Source organism: Taudactylus pleione, unplaced genomic scaffold (assembly GCF_031769625.1).
Source record: "Taudactylus pleione unplaced genomic scaffold, aTauple2 ptg000086l, whole genome shotgun sequence".
Lineage (NCBI taxonomy): Eukaryota > Metazoa > Chordata > Amphibia > Anura > Myobatrachidae > Taudactylus > Taudactylus pleione.
Window position 1 is genome coordinate 9,827,309 of NW_028284488.1, and position 24,274 is coordinate 9,851,582.

Below are 24,274 nucleotides of genomic sequence, written 5' to 3' on the forward strand. Positions count from 1 at the left end.
TGTGGTGCTTGTTTTAATTTTAATTAGTGTATCTGCATTGCATTGGCAGGAGAACAGCGAGTGAGATCTTCTGTAACACTACAGCTTCTCTTGATGGTTTGGAGAAGGTGAAAGTGACTGTACAGGTAGACAAAGCCAAAATCCCCCAGGAGTTGCAGTTTGAGTATGTGGAAGATCCTAAAATTGTGAAAATTGAACCAGAATGGAGTATTCTCAGGTATAGTAAAGATGTTGCCTAGAAGGGAACAAGATGCACTGGTCGTATCTATGTAAAACATAACTTTTATTATCTCACATAAAATAATTACAGTTTCTTTAAAATCATGGAATATACAAAAATTACAGGAGAAATATCAATTTATTGAAGTGAAATAAAATGAGTCTCGGGACTGTTCAGTAGGTAAACCAGAGAAATAACACAGGTGTAGAGTATCAATACTGTATCTATATGCACATTATAATCTTCCACAGTGAATCCTGGTGTCTGTCAAGTAGTTACATAATATCACTTTTAATACTTATCAACTGGCAAATGTTTCCAAATACTGTGGTCAAAATGATACAATGTGTCACAAGGTCTGTACTAGCTTTTCAAGCTCTTTACGATGTCACAGAAGGTAAATACACTACTAAATTTATTTGAAAAGGTCCTCAACACCATTAATACATTTTTATTCTACTGGTGTTACTGTCTTACTTTTTTTTTTTTCTTGCGTAGCATAGTAAAGATGTTGGAAATCTACAGGTTGATTATTACTAGATTAATACATAACAATACTTAATTCCATTTCAACAGCATCTTGTTTTAAAAACTGAAAGTTTACATTTTGGTAAAATCCTTCTAGTCATTTTCATAAAGAGGATGTATCAGTATCAAACTGTTGTTTTAAATTATGCTGTAATGTAGCAGGAACATGAAAACAATGTTTATTTTATTAAGAAAAAATAACAAACTGACCATAGCATTTTAATTTTAGAACAAATCCTACATTATACACTGCCTATTACATATATTGTAGGTCGCCGAAAAACAAATTTTGCGACCAAAAAAACCCCCATATAGTGACTTTCATTATTAACGGATATGTGTTTAAACACATAGAATGGCATTTATAGATATATCTTAAGTTAGTATCCAAGTTAGTATTGCAGTTAGAAGGTGCCTGTAACAAGATAGTCAACTACATGCATACAGTGGGGTTTTTTTGCATTCAGAATATAGGCATATGGACATTTTGACCAAATCAAAATATAGAAAGTCAAAAAGTTGACATTGACACTATAAGCATTTCTACTGTATATTTTGCATGTCGACATTTTGACCAAATGTTATGAACCCCCTGAGTGTAATGAACAAGAAGTCACCGTGTATGGTAAAATATATGAAGATATTTATTGAGGGATGATAAAATGACAGTGGAATGCAGGTAAGCTTGATAAAGCAGACAAACGTAGCAATATAGATGAATTTGTCAAAGCAGATTAACAGGAGTATTGCAATAATAATGGCAGAAGCAAACAGAGGGCCTGATTCAGACCCGGTCGCAAGGCTGTGTTTGCACAAAGCCTGTCGATGTTTGCATTCTGCGTATGCATCGCAGTGCGTGTGCGCAAATCAGCTGCTGCGATCGTGAATCAACCACAGCGAGCCTGCAGAGGCTTCATACAGTGATGGACGGGAAATGACAGTTTGAGGGTGGTGATGGGGGGTGGTCAGAGAAACGCAGGTGTGCCTGGGCATTTAAACGCTGTTTCAGGGGTGTGCATAATTAGGCCCCAGCGACGGCATACGGATCCTAACTTCTAGTTACACACACATTACCACTGTCTGCGATAAGGTCAGGTCAACCACAACTTGTCCATGTGGGTCTGATGGTTCTCGATGTTATCAATGTTTTTGCTGTCTTGCGAGAACATAAGTGAAGGGAAGTAGGCGGCATTATGCGGTGTTGGGTGTCTACTTATTGTGCTGCAGTTACATTGCGTATGCGGTCATAAGCATATTTTCGCCTCGACAGGCTGCGTGCGAATGCAGCCTTGCGACTGGTCTGAATCAGGCTGTGAGTCCAGAACCAAACAGCAGGATAATAATATGGTGAATGCCAGTTGCTTGCTTGGCAGACACATACCACGGGAACAAATAACAACACAAGTCCAGAAAAAATGGTAATTAACAGCAGAATGGTAACCTGATGAATGGCAGAAGATCCTTTGCTTAGCAGGCACAGAACACAGGATCAACAGGACCGCAAGTCCAGAAACAATGGTAATACTACACAGCAGGAGCATAATCTGATAAGTGGCAGAGTTCCCTTGGCTTGGCAGGAACAGAAACATTATCAGCAATCCAGAGATTTTGCAGGAAACATTACAGGAACATTGCGAGAAATATAGCAGGAACTTTGCGAGACACACATAAGCAGGAAACATTAATGACCCAGCAATGAGTGCTGAGTTCTGGAAGACTAAATAGGCAGGTGTCAGGTGTAGTCCATACTGGTGATTGAGTCATATATTACATTACACCTGGGTGCAAAACAGAGTCAGAGGAGCAGCACCTCTGGTAATGACCAGTACTGCAGCTCATATAACAAAAGGCCTGGTGAAACCTACGAGCAGTGAATGGATACTGCCAGGTAACATTATAGAACAGAGCAGAGTTCTAACACCAAATCAAAATATAGACAGCAAAAATGTCGACATTATAAGTCACTGCACATACTGTAAGCTGCAGTTAAAATATAGGCAGTTGTACATGCTTTGATTGTCATTTATTTAGCGCAACTAAGCAGGGGATTAAGGCTACTGTTCATGTCATTTATTTAATGTATTATAAGATTAGGGCATAGGCAGCCACAGCAATTACGGCCGCGGGAATTAAGGTATTCTGCTGTCTGCAGACATATCTGTCCATCTGCAGACCGCCTGTACACACACAGCGGCAGGCGCGAGGAGGGGGGCAGGACATGCCCCCGACCCCACCACCGGGTCCCGGGCCGCCGGGACCCGCGGGCACAAGCAGATGATGGCCGTTCAGTGTGTATGAACGACCATCATCTGCAGCTATATCTGCAGATCACTCGATCTGCAGATATATCTGTCAGGTGTGTACCCACCTTAAGACAGTGCTAGGTACTATGAGAAAGAACTGTATTGGTTTATGCATATTGCATTGTCCTATATCGTAACTTTTATTTTCATAGTGATCATTAGTTAACTCAGCATCAAATGCTGACAATTTTTATATTGTAAATGCTAACTATAGAAACCTTTGAAGAGCTAAGTAATGAAAAAACTAAAACCAGACTTTATTAATAAGGCTGTATGATATTTCACACAATTTTTTTTCTTTATACTTGTCACTTCTTACCTTTACAAATGAAAACAACCTAAAAGGTATTTAACGTTGCGCGCCAAACTGAAGATCTAAGCAGATAAATGTGTGACTTGGGTAAAACAGCTGACATCTGTACAAATCCTTCCAATTAGTGCATCATGTACACAGAATATCCTAGGAATATATTTATATCACGTTATCTAGATTCTAGAGGCTGTAGCACACTTGGATTCTGTTGCATCAGTGTAGTGATATCCAGCCAGGAGGACAGCTGGCTCAGTACAGGATCACAGATCTGGAGACAAGCACTAAACAATATTGTATGCTGCTGAATTTCTTTATTTCAAAGGAATAAACCATTTAGATACATTAGATGTGCTATGGTAAACTAAATGCAATTTTGCTTTGCAATGCAGTTTTTCTTTTCATCACCAGAGCAATGCAATTAATAGTATTAGATTGTTTTATAATTGGTGAGTAGTAATTCTGTTACCATGACATCTATCCTTATTTCATGAGTTAGACTCACATAATCTATATATGTTTATCAGAACAAACAACAGTACATACTGATCTTTACTCTTGAAAGATGCACTAAATTAATCTCTAATATGCCTTTATTTTGTGAATTTGTGTGCAAGAAATATGGTTAACCTTAGATCTCATATGTAATAAAGCATGATATTCTTGTGATTTGTTTAAACAGAAGCATCCCAATATGTTCCAAAGAAAGCATTAGAGATCAGAAATACATTTTCAGGTCTTATTGTTTATTAAAATTTTTAAATAGGAGAATGATGGATTTCACTATAGTCCCTCTACATATGATATACCCTACTGTGAAAATAGAATACTGTATATATGATCCCCCTGTTACCCTTCTTTTAATATCCAGAATAGCATCCAGGATTGCACAGATTGGACACCTGTAGTATGTGAATATATACCTGATATACCACTTAGCAGTACTCCACATTGTAATACATAGTTAGGCATCGCCTAGTAATATATGCACCATTCCTATTACCTATGTGACACTAACACCAGTCCTCTATATTTGTATTTTAGTGGGAATACTCCTATATCAGTATGGGGTACTAATCTGGACATTATCAGAAATCCTCGAATAAGGGCCAAGCTTAATGGAAAAGAACATATTAATGTAAGTGGTAAAATAATGTATTGTTTACTTTTTAATGATTTACTTAAATGTGTGTCTGTTGTCAACTGCTGTCACTTATCAGGTCTGATGTATGGGGATGGCTACCTTATATTTATCTAAGATTTACTTTTTGCAAATGTTATCTTCAAAACACAACTGCTAAATAGCAAAAAAATATTGCCATTGATTATGCTAACATGAAAGGGGAGAATTTACCTTTTAAGTATTAGGGATGCTGGCCTTAAATGTGTTCAATGATAATGTCACTGTCTTCAAAGGGGAACCAAGTTCACATCCCTGCCTGCTCTTTGTGCTAAAGAAAATCATTGATAGTATGTGGTTATATTAGATCTGCTTCACTTGTAAAATGCACTGAAAACCGCTACATATTTTATATATTGGGAAAGTTTATGTATAGTATGTAATATATATGTGTGTGTGTATATGCAATTTTAAATTTAGTAAAATATATAACTGCAATTTATTTTTAGAAAGTTGCATGGAGTAAATGTTTGCTACAAAGGCAGTTCCTTCATACTCAGTCATGGCTGCTAGTGCTACCCATTCATAAATTTACGGCCAGTCAGTAAAAAAATATTTTCAATGAATAAAGATAACTAAAACTGACACCACACCAATGGCTTCCAAACTGGCTTGTGCTATAGATGTTTTATTTAATAATTCTCAGGCCCTGTATTCTATACAATGCAAGTAATACAGTTTTTTACAATACTGACACGCATGCTTTCAGCCCCTGCCTGTTGTAGCACTTATAGAGGCTCCACTGTATGTTTACCTAGCAAAGAGCAGACAGTGTATGTGTCAGGTTTCTGGCACACTAGCGCTGATAAGTTCTTTGAACGTTGCGATCAAAGAAATATTTTTCACAGTGTCTGTCTGCAGCAGGTTTATGTGGACTATGAATATTTGGAACAAGTGTTGATAACTATTGTTTTTTTTATTGGCAGTTATCAATTTGTTAATAAAACCGTGCCAAGGCAGCTGGGTGGGTAATACTGGCCTGGAGTGACAAGGACTAAATTGGGCTTTCATTTCCAGCCAGTTACAGTAAAATAGTACTGCTGCAATCCTGGTTAAATACACTCCGCCACGCTATTCATGACTGTAACCCATTGATGTAAGGGCCTTCCACACTTTGATAAATATACCCCAGGTTATTTAGAGCTAGTTCCTTCATTCATTGCTGAGATCATACTGTGAGCTTTATATTAACACCAATACAAATACATCCTCATTGTGCTAGCTAATATAGGAGAGGAATTTATGGAGGCCAGCCATTAGCAGCAATTGTTCATGGAAGCTGACTCACAACTCAATGAGAGAAATATGCAAATCAGTTTGTTTCTTTGGTTGGTATCAAATCAGTCAATAAACCTTCTGATTACCCATTACTCTGATGGTCATTGCTCAATCATTTCTCTTCAACTTAGCTGTACCTCCCCTATGATCACTCTATCTTGGTCTTTTACAGAGAAAACTGCATACATGTCATACATTTGTCCTGGATAATGTTACAAATTAAATCTCTATTAATAGTTATTTGTTAGTATTAATATTATATACATTTATGTAATTTAAAAATGATAATACAAATAGTACTATTTATATGAGGAATACAGACATCAGTTGGAGACTTTTTAGGATATAATTGTTTTAGAACTTGTTAAAATAAATACACATACAGTAATGTACATAATATCTAGCTTTATAAGAGATAAATGAAGATATTAGTTTATAGACCCTGCACATTTCTGAGCTGTGATTCTGATAATAATGCCATAAGACTGTGGGATAAAATAGGTGTACTGCATACTCTGGATGAGGAGATCCATGCTAATTCGCTGATGGCAGTTCAACTGGAAAAACATTTCAATACTGAAGCCAAAAACCTCATTTACAAAGCACATATTAACATAAAACATCTGTTGTCACATGTTAGAGGCTACTTCTTTCCTTCTATAAAGATACAGCACATGTGGAATCCCATCAATTCCAGTCCTAAATAAGGATTTCGGACATCTTATGCTGATACACTTGTACCACCTCCTGTAATGCTGCTAAACACAGAGTGCTCAGCGTGCTCAGGAAGACACTATTCATACTGCACATGTGCAGGTAATGAAGTACAACTGACTTATATGATCTTGGAATCTATCTAATGATACTGTAAAGCAGGGATGGGGAACCTCAAGCCCGGGGGCCGTATAAGGCCTGCGGAATCATTTGGTCTGGCCCTCTGAGCTTTTTTCTGCTAGCCTCATCTGGCTAACGGTGCCTAGAATGCCACCCTGCAGCCAGAGTCTATGCAGCAGTGCAGCTTGGAGCGTCCTTAGAACTCTTCAGAAGGTCACACCGCTGCCTTTACAGCTCCCCAGAGCATCCTCAGGATGCTCTGGACATTGCTGTAATTACCGGCGATTATGGCTCCGCCACGTGTGACGTCACACAGAGGGGGCGTGGTCTACAACAATCCCGCAAATAATGTTATATATATCAAAATGGCCTTCGCATACATAAGTTTCCCCACCCCTGCTGTAAAGCATGTTTAAAATGGGATGCAGTCAGAATCCCGACCGTTGAGATTCCGGTGGTCAGGATGCCAACGCCTGAATCCTGACACTTATTAGAATACTGGCTCCGGCATCCCAACTGCCGGAATCCTGAATGTAAGTACTGGGGATAGGGGGAGGGTTAGGGTTAGGCACTAGGGGGGAGGGTTAGGCTGCATAGAGGGGAGGTTAGGTTTATGGTGCTGGGAGGGAGGGTTAGCATTAGGCACTAGGGGGGAGGTTAGGTTTCGGCACTGGGGAAAGAGGGCTAAGGATAGGGGTTAGATTAGAGTACCTACATTTAGGTGTTGGCATTGTAACCTGGTCGTAATGCTGACGTCGGGAATCTGAAAGCCGTGATCCCAAGCACCAACATCCCGTACCCAACCCGTTTAATACAAGTGCTACACTTTGCTATGTTATTGTAAGTGTTGTGCTATATAGGCCGGTATATGTCATATGTTATGTGGAAGTTGCTGAAAGATACTCACCTGATCTTCGTGGTCTCTGGTGGTCGTGGTTGGAGCAGGGTGACATTTCTTAAAGTAAATGTTTTAGACGATGATGTAATCCAGATGTCACAGCGATAACAAGAGTCTCTTATATGAACAGTGGAGTTTATTGTTCTGAATTTTGATAAATCACTAGCAAGGAAAGTAAGGGGAGGGGAACATTGGTGGCACAGGGAAATGGGAAGGTGGTTGGAGAACTGTTGTACAGTAGTGGGGGTGAAACTCAAAAGTTCAAGTTTGGTGAGCTGAAATATTCTGTAAATGTTACAGAGTCTTTGTTGTTCCTAATGTGAAAGTTTGGAGTGTAGGTGTTATGTGGTGGATTGGACAGTTGTCAGAAACAGCCAAGGAGGTGTTATGACTGAAGGAGACTTTGTGCTAAATAGGTTTTCTGAGTCCAAATTAGATTAGCATTGCGTGCGACAACAAAGGTGCAATAGACTCAGTGGCGGAACTAGAGAGTGGTGGGCCCAGGTGCAAGAATATGCTTTGGGCCCCCCTGCTCATTCCTGGCACCCTGCACCCCAACATTTTTTCACCACCCCCCACTCCCCCCCCGTAATTACATTCAGTGTCTGTCCTGCTGCTCAGCCTTGTTTTTTCACCACCCCTCGCTGCCCCGCCAGTCAGTAAATCCAGTCTGTCCAGCCCCACTGTGTCAGCCTAATTTTCTACCCCAGCCCCAGCGTCTCAGCTTCATTCTCCCCCCCCCAGCCTTAGGGTGCCAGCCTCATTCTCCCTGACAGCCCCAGCCTCATTCTCCCCCCCAGCCCCAGCGTGTCAGCCTCATTCCCCCCCCGGCCCCAGTGTGTCAGCCTCATTCTCCCCCCCAGCGTGTCAGCCTCATTCTCCCCCCCAGGCCCAGCCACAGCGTGTCAGCCTCAATCTCTCCCCAGCCCCAGTGTGTGTCCCAGCCCCAGCGTGTCAGCCTCATTCTCTTCCCCAGTCCCAGCCCCAGCGTGTCAGCCTCATTCTCCCCCCCCAGCCCCAGTGTGTGTGGTAGCCTCTTCCCCCCCCAGCTCCAGCATGTGTCAGCCTCTGTGTCAGCCTCTTACCCCCCAACCCCAGCGCGTGTGTCAGCCTCTTCCCCGGCCCCAGCGTGTGTGTCAGCCTCTTACCCCCCACAGCCCCAGCGTGTGCTTCAGCCTCTCCCTCCCCAGCCCCAGCATGTGTCAGCCTCTTCCCCCCCAGCCCCAATGTGTGAGTCAGCCTCTTTTCTTCCCCAGCTCCAGCATGTGCTTCCCCCCTCCATACTACCGCAACTTGCTTACCTTATTTCCTTCCTCTTCTGCTCTTCTCGATCCGCGCTCCTCTCTATCCTTTCCAGCATCCCGGCCCCCTATTATGACATGGCGCACGTGACGTCATGACATCACGCGCGCCGTATCTTAACAAGGGGCCGGGCCGCGGCGGGTGTCTGTCATATCGGAGCTGGAGCGGCCGAAGCCTGCCCACTCCGGCTCCAATTTTTATTGACGGGGACAAGGTCAGCGGGCAGCGGCACTGTTGGATGCAGGCGGCCATGGGCCCCTGCACCATAGTGGGCCCCGGTGCAAGGCACCGGCTGCACCACCGCTAGTTCCGCCCCTGAATAGACTTATCTTCCAGCACCAAAGATCATGGTTGGCCTAAGCACATTGCTATAAAACACCATTTTATAAGTGAGCTGGTAGATAGGACTTTAGTCAGTGTAAAATATGTGGCAAGTGAGGAGAATCTTGCTGATATGTTTACCAAATGTCCGACGTCACATGTACTAAAGCCTTTTTTACAAAAACGTGGACTGAAAATTTTATATATCACCCTGTGTTTTTGGTTACAGGTGAGTCATCAAAATGTGGAATGTTTATACTGTTGTGTAGCTAGAGACAACCTTGAACAAGAGGGGGTGGGGGGTTTGGGAGGTGAGTGCGCTCTGCACTGTCTCTCCCTCTGTCCACATTCACTGGGTCCTAAGCTACTCCATATTCTGGACGGAGGTGCATCACAGACACGATTTCCATCCCTGACGGAAGTGTGCTACTGGGCATGTGCGGTTTCTCCACTCGTCTTGTCTCCTACATCCACCATCACAGAGAACATGCCCTTGAGCTTCTCCTTCGAAGAAAACTATATTACACAGTGAGACACTGCCAGTGTATGCTATATCACTACCACTGGCTATATTCTATAAACCACTGGTTGTATATACAGGTGCTACACCACACGCACATTACCTGCATTAATGGGCTGGAGCTTACTCATGAGCTCCGCCTTTCCAGCTCCCACAGTGGGTGAAAGAAGAGACGTCATGATGTCTCTCCCATTGTGAAGAGCGGGACGGGAGGAGTAGATGGTGGCGGGTGCAGGAGCGGAAATTCAGGTAAGTATAAATTTGTGCTTTGTGTGTTTGTGTGCGTTATGTGTAAGGGGCACTATTACTGGGGGCACTTTATAAGGGGCACTACTACTGTGGCACTGTATAAGGGGCACTACTACTAGGGGCACTGTATAAGGGGCACTACTGGGGCCACTTTATAAGGGGCACTACTAGGGCTACTGCATAAGGGGCACTACTGGGGGCACTGTATAAGGGGCACTACTGGTGGCACTGCATAAGGGGCACTATTGGGGCACTGTATAAGTGGCACTACTGGGGGCACTGTATAAGGGGCACTACTGGAGGCACTGCATAAGGGGCACTGCTACATGGGGCACTGCATAAGGGGCATTACTACAGGGGGCACTACCTAGGGGGCACTACTACTAGGGACACTGCATAAGGGGCAGAACTACTGGGGACATTGCATAAGGGGTACTACTACATGGGGGCATTGCATAAAGGCCACTTCTACAGGGGCCATTGAATAAGGGGCACTACCAGTGGTGTAACTAGAGGGCAAGAAGAAGAACGGCGCCCCCCCACAAATAGACACAGACAATATTTGCGCGTTGTTGGCGCACTGCAAGAAATGGGCGTGGTCAAATAACAGAAGGGGCATGGCCACTTAAAATGGGGCGTGCAAATATGATGTGCCACCCATTTCTCATCACTCTGGGAACATTCCTTTCCATTCTATATGCACCTTACCTATATGGTGGTTTCTCACAATGTGGAACCTCTGAAGAAATGTATCCTCCGTGGGATGACGGCGTCTTCAGTCGGTATTCACTATTCATGTAGGTCACATCGTCCGGAAGATGCCTGTTTGTGTAGGAATATTAATAAGGTCATCATCATACAACAGCGGTTCAACCAGATGTGTGCCCCTGTGTAACCTCCTAACCACCTACATCTCTCAGCCACACCATCTCTCCCTGCGTTGTCTCTAAGAACACCATCATCTGGACCCCCCACGTCGTCTCTCGGTATTTGTACCCTGCCGTCATCAATTACTATCCTAAGTAATTCCCTAATATCCACGTAGACATAGAGGGGGAATACAACCCTGTGGTGAGTGAACAAATGTCTTCTTTTTGTGGACTATATGGGCATGGTACTGTACTTCAACCGTCACTGCACCTCACTCCCAGGTACAAATACTAAAGGGGATCTCTACACCACCATGTGTATTTAGTGGACACAGACATGCACACAGACACACACTGACACAGATACACATGCTGACACAGACGCATACAGACACACACTGATACAGATACACACACACAGACACAGATACTGTACACCCACTCTGCCAAAGATGCACCAATGCTGAAACAGATGCACCCACACTGACACAGATACATACACGCTGACACAGATGCATACAGACACACACAGACACATACATACACACACAGACACACACCTACACAGGCTGACACAGACACACACTGACACAGATACACACACACTGACACGGACGGATACACACACACACTCACACACTGACACAGATACACACACTGGCAAAGATACACACACTGACACAGATGCATACAGACACACACTGACACAGATACACACACACTGACACAGATACACACAGACACATATAAACACGCTGATACAGATACACACACGCTGACAGACGCATACAGACACACACATACACAGACACACACATGCACACGCTGACACAGATACAGATGCACCCACGCTGACACAGATGCTGACATAGATGCACCCACACACGCTGACACAGATGCACCCACCCACACTGACACAGATACACAGATGCTGACACAGATGCACCCACACACGCTGACACACACGCTGACACAGATGCACCCACACATTCTGACACACCCATGCTGACACAGATGCACCTACGCTGACACAGATGCACCCACACATGCTGACACACACACGCTGACACAGATGCACCCACACATGCTGACACACCCATGCTGACACAGATGCACCCACACACGCTGACACACACACGCTGACACACACACTCTGACACAGATGCACCCACACATGCTGACACACCGACGCTGACACAGATGCTGACACAGATGCACCCACACACACGCGGACACAGATGCACCCACGCTGACACAGATGCTGACACAGATGCACCCACACACGCTGACACAGATGCACCCACGCTGACTCAGATGCACCCACACATTCTGACACAGATGCACCCACATACGCTGACACAGATGCACCCACACACGCTGATACAGATACACACACACTGACACAGATACACACACCCTGACAAAGCCTAGTACACAGACATACACATACACCTCTTTCAAATGCAGCGAGCCTGAGCCAAATAAATATAACAGATGCAAAAGTCATCCCCTCCCCCAATCCTCCCTGCAGCTTCCACTCCTCCACACTCCCGCCGGCACCTACCACTCCCCAACCCCCCCTCCACTGCTGGCACCTTCCACTCCCCAATCCCCCCCCTCCCGCTGGCACCACACACTAATACTCACCTTTGGTGCAGCTCCAGAGTGCTGGGGAAGGAGAACTCACTGACAGGTGTCACCAGGAGCTGGCGGCAGCTCTCGGGATCAGCATGCAGAATGATAGGAGGGCTGCCTTGGAGGAGCTGCGCACTTCTGCTGCAGCCGCCCCTACAGTCAGCCCCAGCACCAGCAGGCAGAGTTGCCTGCTGCTCAAGTCATTACAGTAGATCTCGTCGGTCAAAGCACAATGGTGCGGGGGGGAGCAGGGAGCAGGCGGTGTGGGTACAATGCCCTGGCTAGCAGCGCCCCCCTCTGCTGGGCCTGCCATGGTGCTACAGGAGGCATTTCATAAGGGGCACTACTACAGTGGGCATTGCATAAGAGGCACTACTACTGGTGGCATTAAGGTGCATATGGAATGGAAATGAATGTTCCCAGGGAGACAAACACTGGTGTGTCATGTTGATACTCCCCAATTTTTCAGTGGTCATTCCCCTTGTGTCATGTGGCCACGTCCACTTTTTTTTGCGTCTGTGCCCTCGGCGCATGCACACAGTTCGGAGGTGCCATTTTTTATATTACCCTGGGTGCCAAGTATTCTACTTACGCCACTGTAAACCACTCAATCTGGTTACGTTAACTACCGTGTGGACTGACCTGTATCGCACACTGCTGACACCTATTACCGTCATAGGTTCTACTAATATAACTAAGATTCTCTGGGGCTTTTGCAGAACTTTTATGACCTCACCCAACAGTACTTTTAAGACTCACCCCCATCACTGTACCACAGTGGTCCAACCACCTTCCCATTTCCTTGTGCCCCTTCCACCTTTCATTCCTTAAGGGTCCTCACTACTGCTTTATCCACATTTAGAACAATAAACTCAATTGTTCTTCATCTAGGAACTTCCTGTCATCATTGTGACACTCTGGGTTATGTCACCTTGTACAATATACCATTAATTAACCTTACCATGTAACATATGATTTATACACATCCTATACAGCACAACATTCACAATAACATTATTATTATTATTTATTTATATGGCGCCACAAGGGTTCTGCAGCACCTTACAAAGTGCATAAACAAGTGAGCACACCAGAACAGTTATTAACAATACAAAACAATGCAGGACAAGGACATGGTTTATAAACATTGCAGCATTAGCGATCATAACACTTAAATAAGCACCAGGACATCAGCAACCAAGTGTTAGGTGCCGTTGTGGGGAGTTAGGAGTAAATCATAGTAAGGGAAGGAGACGCACGTGATAGAAGAGGGCCCTGCTCGTAACTTGTTTTGGTAAATACAGTAAGCTGAGATACTAAGGCAACCTCTGTGTTATTCTTAAAATGAAACTGTAACATAGATTTTGGGAAAGACAAAAGAGCATCAACTCAGTTTACATATATAAAGTACTGTAATGTCTTAATTCAGGCTAAACATGTAAATGGAAAAATATAATTTGTGAATATGAAATTTCATTTAAGCACAATCTTTATTAAATAACTCTTCCCTTTGATAATCTTAGCCATGCTGGCTACATTTACAGTATACTGCTCAGAAATTAATTGTGATGTTGTGTACACCTGGAATATTCATGAATAAGGACTAGCTGGATGGTAAAACTAGTAATGGAACATATACAGAGTAACCACATAGCATTTCACCAGAGCTGCCTTAAACTACAGTATATACAGATGGAAAGTTGTTGTTAATCCTTAAACCCTTGCACAGGATTACAGCCACAGTAATGGAGGCCATTAGAATGCTTTGTATGTCACATCTGTCTTATCACTCTCTTGACATGTGAGCCAAATTGCTTTACGTCAGAGTGATTTTTGCTGGATTGATTCCAGCATCTTCATCACCCATCATCCTTCTTTACGAGTGTTGTATGAACATATATATGTGGTTAAAGATTAAGGGGGGATTATAGAAAGAATTTTTCATGAATACTGATTCAGTGTGTACCACATGTTTGTCTTGAAGTTGTGTTAAGGGTACCTTAAATTTATAAATATTGACTCTGCATAGGCCAAGCAATATACTTCATGTATTTATTCTTGTGCTCTCAGTGTGCGCCACATTTAGAATGCTTGTAGTAGCCAATCCAAGGACATAAGGGAGTTATGCAGGGAATAGACCTAACTCACATGAAAGAAAGGACATATTCTGTTCTAGTGTCACATATTATAAATGTATTTATGTGTACTAAATAAATAAATAAATATATATATATATATATATATATATATACACTGTATAATGATATCATTGTTTAGAAATTCAAGGTAACGATGTACCCAATATATATCAGATAATATTCTGCCTACTCTGAATTATAAGGCCAATAGACTAGGACAGAGATTATCGTTTTATTTCACTACTGTAAATCCAGTTACAAGCTACTTGTGGGTGATTTTTACTTATTTCTTGTAATATATGAGAAATAACGTATGTTCCAATTGGAATTAAGTCCCCTTAACATTAACATTTACCAAAAGCTATCTCTTTGCTAAAGCCCAGTATCTTCACTGACACAGATTCTTATTGGAGGCTCTATCCTTCCATGAGATTTTTTTATCAACTCAGATGGAAAATAATTTCTGGAAGAATGAATTATGAGACTGATTCGTTATATAGGTAATACACAAGATAACACTGATATCACCAACTTAACCAGCAGTCCACATGTGGCCCACTGCCTTCTTAGTTTGGGGACCTATTTTCGTAAAATTCCAAAAAACATTCATTTTTCAGAGTTTGATTGCAGGAACTGTCTTGAGATGGTGTTAGCTCCCGGAGCGCCACTACTTCCTATGGGAAGGAGGTCCAGGTTGCGAAAGGGATCCTTTCAGATCTTTTAACTCCCACCGATGCTGCACCCCCTCCAGCAGTGTGCATTCATGAACTTAGTTCACTCACCGCAGTCACACTACCGACGAAAGTGTTAGTTATATGGTTCGTGGGGAAGGTGCTTTTTGGAGCAGCGGTAGAAGCATCGGAGCAATACTAACTTGCACTGGTAGTTTGGTATCTGCAGAGTTTTCTTTCACATGCTTTTCAAGCACATATTATTGCATGCCTGCCTACTGCTCCTTATGTGGCACCAGCTCCAATCCAGCATGTTCATTCTTCATCAGAGGGGTCATGTCACAGCATCGGACTCATCACACACAACATCTATCATAACCAATGTATCTTTTTTCTGCTTCACTATTTTTTAATGAATTGCAGTCAATTGTTACTGCAAACAAGAAAATATTAATTACAGATGTGTCCACATATACCTGTCCTCAAATCACACCAAATAGACTTTTAGGGTGCGCCATGAAATATGTGACTAAGCCATGCATTGCTAATGCTCTGCTCATGCAATAAAAGCAAATGAGAGATCAGGGACCGATATGACTGAGCCGTGCCATTCATCCTGCCAAGCTGCATTGTGCAATCTGCACTGCAACAATAGAGAAAAAAGTGCCAATGCTAAGTCCCAGTACAATACAAGTCTGCGGTGAGCAAAATACGCTATGTGTGGTAAAAAATATGCTTACATGAAAAAGTACAAAGCAAGCTATCACTGGCACAGTCTCTATGTTGCGCCAAACATCTCCTGCCATATAGCGCAAAAACGCTAAGTGTATGAGGACACTCCTTTATACTTAGGTATTTATTTTAAGCGTATTATTGTATAAGGAAAACAGACTACATCTGATATGTATAGTTCCCTGCAGTATATAACAATCATTAATTGATTGCACCAAAGCTGAAGGTATATGAATGCAAGTTAAATTTGATGGACAAGAAATACACAGTCATCTTCTCCCCTATTGTCTCCTAGAACTGTACTGTACTGAACTCGACAGAGATGACCTGCCAAGCTCCAGCTGTAGCCATTAATTCCAACAATCATGTTGATGTAACTGAGCGACCAGAGGAGTTTGGCTTCATCATGGATAATGTTCAAGCATTGCTGCTTCTTAATAAGACCAACTTTACCTATTATCCAGATCCGGTGTTTGAGTCATTCAGCCCTTCTGGCATATTGGAACTAAAACCTGGTAGTCCCATAATATTAAAGGTAAGTGGACTGGTGCAAGGAACCCTCTTTTTAAACATAGATATTAATATAAAAGAAAATGAAGGAGAGATATTTATCCCTGTGAGCCATCTATCCTTGTAATTTGTATAATATGCCTGGTTAAACGCAAGATATGAAAGAAAGGATATATCCTGCTCTAGTGTTACATATTATAAATAATAATAATATCCACAGCCCCCTTATCAGAATAATCTGCCTTAGCACTGTATTACTGATTTAAACGAGCTAAACTGTTTAAATGGTATACAATGTTGATGTGTTTATTTTGTTTTTTACATTTTTTTCTATCAGTTTTTGTTTAACAATGATAAATTAAAAAGACAATTTTGTACAAAAACAACTATTTCTCAGCACAAACTTTGTAAAATAATGTCATTCTGAACCACTGCCTTTTGAAAAATATCAGACTTTGACAAATATTTTTTCTCATCTCTACTAAACATTTAAATCCCATTTATATTTATCTAGTCCAATTTATTGCACGCATTTATGCTTTAGGAAATGCTGCATATCTTTCTTTAACATTATTTGAAAGTGAATGATTATTTTGAGTTTACAAAGAGTCTTTTATACATAGAACCATCAATAGTATTTTCAGGGATGTAAAATGCTCTGTATCCTTATCTGTTATCATTGTAGGGGAAAAACCTAATTCCACCAGTTGCAGGAGGCAATATGAAGCTGAAGTATGCTATGTTCATTGGGGAGAAACCATGCACAGTCACAGTGTCTGATGTCCAACTACTGTGTGAGTCCCCAAACCTCACTGGGCGTCACAAAGTGATGGTAAGTCCTGTAATGTATCCTCAAGGCTTCTCGTTTTAACTTCCCATCCAACAAACTATAAAGTGGGACACAGAAATGCTTTTATGGGGTTTTTTTGTACATAGCACTGAGGACTCATTTAAATAGGCATATACTTATATGCTGTGAAATTCAAAATGCAAAATGATCACTTGTACTGCCTCTAAGTTTTCAGGGATGTCCAGAGATCAGCCCGGGTCATGGTACTAGGAATGTATGACTGCACATTAAGGAATGGTTACTCCCCATTCATGGACCGTTGTAGAAGTTGTACTCTGAGAGTGCATTAACATGCCATCTTGGCGGTATGGTTAGGCCTCCTTTGCACTCCCAGGGTCCTAGAGAGGCTTGGGTCTGGGTACTTTGTACCTGCCTACACCCTCTCATTGTCGCTGCTAATTTTATTAGTCCATTTTCCCACACACTTTAATTAACAGACACAAATATATTGCAAATGTATTGCTTGATTTCCTTCTTTGATTTTGCAGAATAGGCTTGGGAACTTCAAGCCTGAGGGCAAACACAAAGGGCTTGATTCAGAGGTAGACGCCTTTGCATCAGCGATTGCCTCTTTTCCAGCAGCCACTACTGTGTTTTTATGCTAATACCATGGTCAGTGGTCTTCCTACTCAGATGCCCTCCAGCTGTGGCGCTAATCCACCGCTGTGCCTATTAAGATGCACCATCCATTGCACCATCAGAGATTGCACCAGCCCTATGGAGGTGCAAGATCTCCCTCTGAACATGGCCGCCTGTGTAAGTGCAACTGCATCTTTAATTGCAGTCACTAACTGTGACACGCTCCCTGCTGGAGTAGCCACTCCCATGTTATCTCCCAGTAATGCCCACTGAAGTCCCTAGCTCTTGCGCCCAAATGCTTAGAAGTGTAACCATCAGAACGCATGCACAGTGCGACTCGGACACATGCGCACACTGAAAACATTGACTGCTTGTGTGCTGCATGGACATTACCTGCACCTCTGACACATGCCCTAAGTGTCCCAGGTTCAACCAGTTGCAATATAGAAGACATCTTAATAACATTTTGTAACACAGACAGCAGCTAAATAAGACATATACAATGCAAATAACAATCTTGTAACCACTGGATGCAGTATACTGAGATGCTTACTGCACTGTGATTGGTGGTTAGTGCTAGCCATTAACCAATCAGCTGCTAGGTGCCTTCCACTGGGTATGACAGTTACCCCAGAAATTGTGCGGCAGCACAGTGCATGGCCCATGTTATAATTGTGTTTACAGACAGAAAGCTGAGAACATGCATGTGCCCATCTGACTGTGTGCCCTTAAATGTAATCAGCCCATAAGAGAAGGAAAAATAATGTAGAATATATAATAAGGTTATTGAGCACTTCATTGTAAATAGTTGCAATTAATTCCAACAATTGGTCTGCAATGCTATCAATGATTTCCTATAACAAGTAGTTCTGGTTGCGTAATTTAAAGTAATCTTGATAATCTCTTGAAAAATAAATTAAAAGTTCACAGTTTGGCGCCATACTTTTCTGTATTATTCTTGTCCTGCCTCATATTCTTATTTTTTTTATATACTTATATTTATTTAATCGAATTAGACACTAGGAAGATAAAGTATGCAAAGTTCATTTGTTTTCAGGTGGAGTTGTACAAGTAGAGATTTCACTGTGCAAGTAATCACCTCTGTTGCCACAGAAAGACCCAACCCTTTGTAAACTATCTCAGTTTATTGAAAATTGGGTTTAGCAGCTGGAAAAACACAACTAACCCATTATTTTCTTTTTCCATGATACAGTAGCTGTTTGTGTAAAGAGAAGACAAGACAGTATAGAATATCAATTAGATCCATGCTCCAATGCTGCTGTATGCTTGTTTTTAAAGTCTGAACTCAGTTTGCGTAAATAGCTAATGACAAAAACAAACATATGTCTGACCTCTGTGATGGTGTGTGTGTGTGTGTGTGTGTGTGTGTGTGTGTGTGTGTGTGTGTGTGTGTGTGTGTGTGTGTGTGTGTGTGTGTGTGTGTGTGTGTGTGTGTGTGTGTGTGTATATATGTGCATACTGTTTAGTTCAATGAATTCAGCACATAAAATAGATTAAATCATTCCATATGAGGCAATGTACTTATCAAAGATCCATATGTAAAACATGCCCCGGGCACCTACTTACAGTATTACTCAGCTGTAGTGTGGTTTATACTGCTGGAACTTATATATAGCATAGAAATATATATAAATGTTTTGCTATCTCAATCTTTATCTAGCTTGCTAGTTAGTGGGGACACCCTATTCACCCAATATTAATGGCAGTGATATAAAACCCCATTGCAGATAAATTATGCATAGTCTGAAGGCTCAGTAACAACATTAAACGACTGTCATTAATATGACATGCAGTATTCAGTGTGAATTAAAGAGTTGCTGTGAACGTAGATATAAAACCATTGGAGTGTCAGAGTGTTGGCTGAAAATCAAAGGAGACAAGGTTATCAGTGAAAAATGCTGGTTAAGGGAAGACAGATAAGACTGGACAGATTTCAGCTTACTTATTGTATCTTGTCTCTGATATACAGCCACACTGTCATATCCATCCCAATGACTTTCTGTTATTGTCCAAAGGCCAAAACTGATTTAATCCCCAAAGTGCTAGAGGACAGATGAACTTTTCTGGTTAGCTATAAAATAGTCTCTTGCTATCTCAGTAAATTGTTTAGGACAACTGCGGTTTATTTCAAGGTGTAACATCTGAAAAATAATCTCTACTTTTTAAGTTTATGGAGAAATATTCCCTGTTTCAGTGTCGTCCAAGCTTTTCACAGAAGAAAACAATAGGGCCATATGCATATAAATCTATGCATTGTTCTCGGGATAGCTGGGTACCAGCTTCTTCGTGCTACATGGTCTATATGGCCCATGTTAGATACTGTCACCTACCATCATGTACCATATACTGTACGATAAGGATGTTTTGGTAAACGAGAATTTACAATCATGTGTTATTATGCATAAAAATATCTGAAACTGTCAAATAGATTAACAAGGCAACATTAAGTTATCATCCATACATATTAATAAATCAGTACACCTATTCACCACATTGTCATTAAAATAATAGTTTGCTTGCTTGGCTTTACCATTTACTAGTCAACATGATGGTGGGGTGCACAGATGTGTCCTCCTTTAACTGTCCTTATAGCCCAAAATACTGTGTTATAAAGAATTACTAAAAAAATTTTTGATATTAAAATATCAAACGTTAGTGTTCATTGTTGTGCATGTAATTCTGTTATATTGGTACATAGGCCACCCAGCAGATGCTGTACCTACAGTTGGTGTGAGTGGATGTTAATATTTGTATCATATTGTACTACACAGGTGTCCTGGATATAATTCAAGGATAGATAAATAAGAACACATATTTAATATGAGTATTCACAAAATATAGACATAACCATAGATGTATATACACTAATATAATTACATAATGTAGCTATACTTATCAGGACTGGGCACCCAGAAGAATAAAAATGTTTTATACTGTTTTTTGTAACCTACACAACTGGTTTCATGGGTGTAATGTCAGACATGCATCTACACTTTGTAAAGAGTCCCAACATATTTTATTAGAAAGAACAATGAATCTGTGTAATATACTTTATGACGCTCGAGGGATATTTGCCTGTACTATTGACGTAGCATGTCATTTTGTCATAGCTCTATTCCTGTACTTCTTGCTGCCTGGTGGACTGCAGAGGGCTGACTCAAACAATCCCTATTAATATCATCTATTACTTGCTGCAGTGAAAAGTTTGTATATAAATATCCATTGTGTTTATCAGGCAGTTGCAGCTCTAAGATACAAGCAAACATTGTGCTTTTATAGCATGTCAGAGACTACAGTAAACCAACTAATCAATAAGCCTAAAGCTTTTATTTTGTTTGTGTAATGTGAGCTTATGAGAAGGGAGAGCTGCTATTTTTATCATACAGTTTGTATTTTTGTGTCTAAGCCATACAGTATTCCCAGCAGAAACATGAATAGAACAATCACTCTTACAACAGAAAACTAAATACTATTGGATAGTAAATACTTATGTTATACCATTCACCTACTGTATAAAAGTAAAATTGTGCTTTTGTGATAAGTACATTATATGTTAATGGACATTTATCTGTTGTCAGTATGTGGGTACAGACTCCTATATCTGTTTTTATAGTCTCTGATGTGTCATTACCATGTAGGCCCGCGTTGGGGGAATGGAATTCTCACCTGGAATGGTTTACATAACTCCCGACAGCCCTCTCAGTGTCCCAGCCATTGTCAGTATTGCAGCAGCAGGCGGACTGCTGATAATCTTCATTGTGGCTGTGCTTATAGCCTATAAACGCAAATCCAGAGAGAGTGACTTAACTCTGAAAAGGCTGCAGATGCAAATGGATAACTTGGAATCCCGAGTGGCGTTGGAGTGCAAAGAAGGTGAGACAAGGGCTGTAAATCTGTGATGGATCTTTCTTGTCCATCTTTTTCCATGAGTCTATGGTCAACATAATGCAAAGAGAAATGAAGCACATTGTTATACTTTAATGTACCATTTACTTGCAACAGATATCAATACAGCATGACAATTATTTTGGGAAATGTGATGTTTATTTTAATACCTTGGAATAAGTTCAAATGGAAAAATCAGGAAGGCAAACATCAATATAATTAAACTCAAAGTCACAGATTAGAGACATTCTATGGCTAGTCTCGTATAGGGGTAGATGTACTAAGCCTTAGGGGTCTTTTTACTAAGCAGTGTTAAGAGACAGAGTGAAAAGTGATAAGAAAGTGATAAGGTGCCAGCCAATCAGCTCCCAACTGCCATCTCATAGGCTGTATTTGAAAAATGACAGTTGGGAGCTGATATCACTTTCTTATAACTTTTCACTCTGTCTCCTAACACTGATTAGTAAATAGACCCTTTAGAGAGAGATAAAGTGGCTGGAGATAAAGTGCCAACCAATCAGTTCCTGTCACTTTTCAAACACAGCCTGTAAAGTGACAGAAGCTGATTGGTTGGCACATTATCTCCAAGGCTTTAGTGCTTTTCCCCCATAGTCTGCTGACAGCGATAGAAATTAGCTATTTCTCACTGAAACATTCACCTCATGGTAACATCTCAATCTCTGGGTGTTTTATACTACTGGTATGCAGTCAGGAAGCCGACAGTCAAAATGCCGACCACCGGCTTCCCGACTGTGCAATCCCGATGGGACTAATAATAGGCATCGAAATCCCGATGCCTATTATTATCCCTATGCCAGGATCCCGACGCCCTGCATACCTAACGAAAGTATGCCAGGCGGCGGGCGCGGACAGCCGTGGGGGGGGGGTTAGGTTAGGGGCTCCCGGGGGGGACTTAGGGTTAGGCACCCCCCCAGGAGGATTAGGGTTAGGCTATGGGAAGGAGGGTTAGGGTTAGACACCCCCGGGGGGAGGTTAGGCTTAGGCAACCCCCCGGAAGGCTTGGGTTTAGGCTGCAGGGACAGGGGGGCTAGGTTTAGGCACTTATTGGGGGGTTAGGGTTAGGCACTAGGGGGGGAGGTTAGGGTTAAGCACCCCTAAGGAAGGGTTAGGGGGGAGAGGGTTAGTTATACTTATCTTAATTACCTATCGTGATCTTCACTGCTGCCAGTCTCCCGGCGTCGGGATTTGAACCGCCGGACATAGGTATGGCGGTCATTCTTACCATACTACTAGTGTTATATTTATCTACTGCCATTGGATACAATAACATCTATTAGTCCAGTTACATCTATTAAGTTTAATTGTTGTGTTGTAGCAATATTGCAACTGATTCTACACAAGCACAATTGTTATCATACAGCTATTGTGATAGCTATCTGCTATGTGATTTGTATTGACACATCCTCATAGAAAACTGTATTTGGTATTGTAATATACAGTATGTATACATTCATATTCATAATAACTGTATATGATCTTACACAAAGGTACATTGTCATGACTTCAGTGTAATGTTGCACACGGATTATAAAACTTACTGACTTTGCACCATGTACCAGGTTTATCAGAGCCACACGTGCCAGCTGTAAGCGCTTTGTAAGTCCCATAAGAGTTTAATCAACTTCATAAAATAAAGACTACATTTCTATACAAACCCTTCATTCCCTGATAGTTTATTAGTTCTAAGCATGCTAGAGAACTGTGCTGATTGGGCACTATGTCATTAATTTAAGGCACATGTTGAATTTTTTTTTTTTAAATATATGTTACTAAAATGCTTAACAAATTCATATTTTCAAAATGAGTTCAATGTGATGACCTTTAAGTGTTGTACCTAAAGTGTTTTATTATTATTCCACAACCTGTTTTCAATTGTATTTTCAATGTTATTAGCAAGAGTAAAGCTGACAGGAATGTGTTGTCATGACAACCTGGTGTTGGGGAGGTAGGGGGAGGCTTTACTTGGCTTTATGGACACCGTGAAGGTTAAAGTGTTAAACCCAGGATTTCTATGTATCATTTCCATTTCTCTTGCTTACATTCTCTCACTCTTCTTTTTTGCATTAATGTCAAATAGGATTTCCTTAGTCTATACTCAGCAGACATCTCAGTGTTTCGCCATATTATTATGTATTATTATGCATGGTGCTATGGATTATTATCTAAATAGCAAGATTTACATATTTTAGTACAGTAAATACATGAAATTGACTTTAGTAAGGTTTGACATACACTATGAGCTACATAGGGTGAATCGTCCAGTGAATGAACGGTTAAGGGGATTCTCATATTTAAGGGGATAATGTATGTAGAAGATACAACATAAAACCTATTTGGATACATTTGCCATCATTATTACTATGTATACTTTTAAAATACATTTTTGATTTAAAGATTGAAGGAATACAGTAGTTAGAATT

The 24,274-nt window shown here is 41.4% G+C and overlaps 1 protein-coding gene across 1 annotated transcript in view; it reads left to right on the forward strand.

Moving 5' to 3' along the window:
- Positions 1-24,274, forward strand: part of PLXNA4 (plexin A4) — a 774,189-nt gene that overhangs the window by 664,023 nt on the left and 85,892 nt on the right. The window contains exons 16-20 of the mRNA XM_088468696.1: positions 50-217; positions 4,406-4,499; positions 16,284-16,523; positions 17,184-17,330; positions 21,587-21,821. Coding sequence (XP_088324822.1) covers positions 50-217; positions 4,406-4,499; positions 16,284-16,523; positions 17,184-17,330; positions 21,587-21,821 — 884 coding nt within the window. The remainder of the gene's footprint in view (positions 1-49; positions 218-4,405; positions 4,500-16,283; positions 16,524-17,183; positions 17,331-21,586; positions 21,822-24,274) is intronic.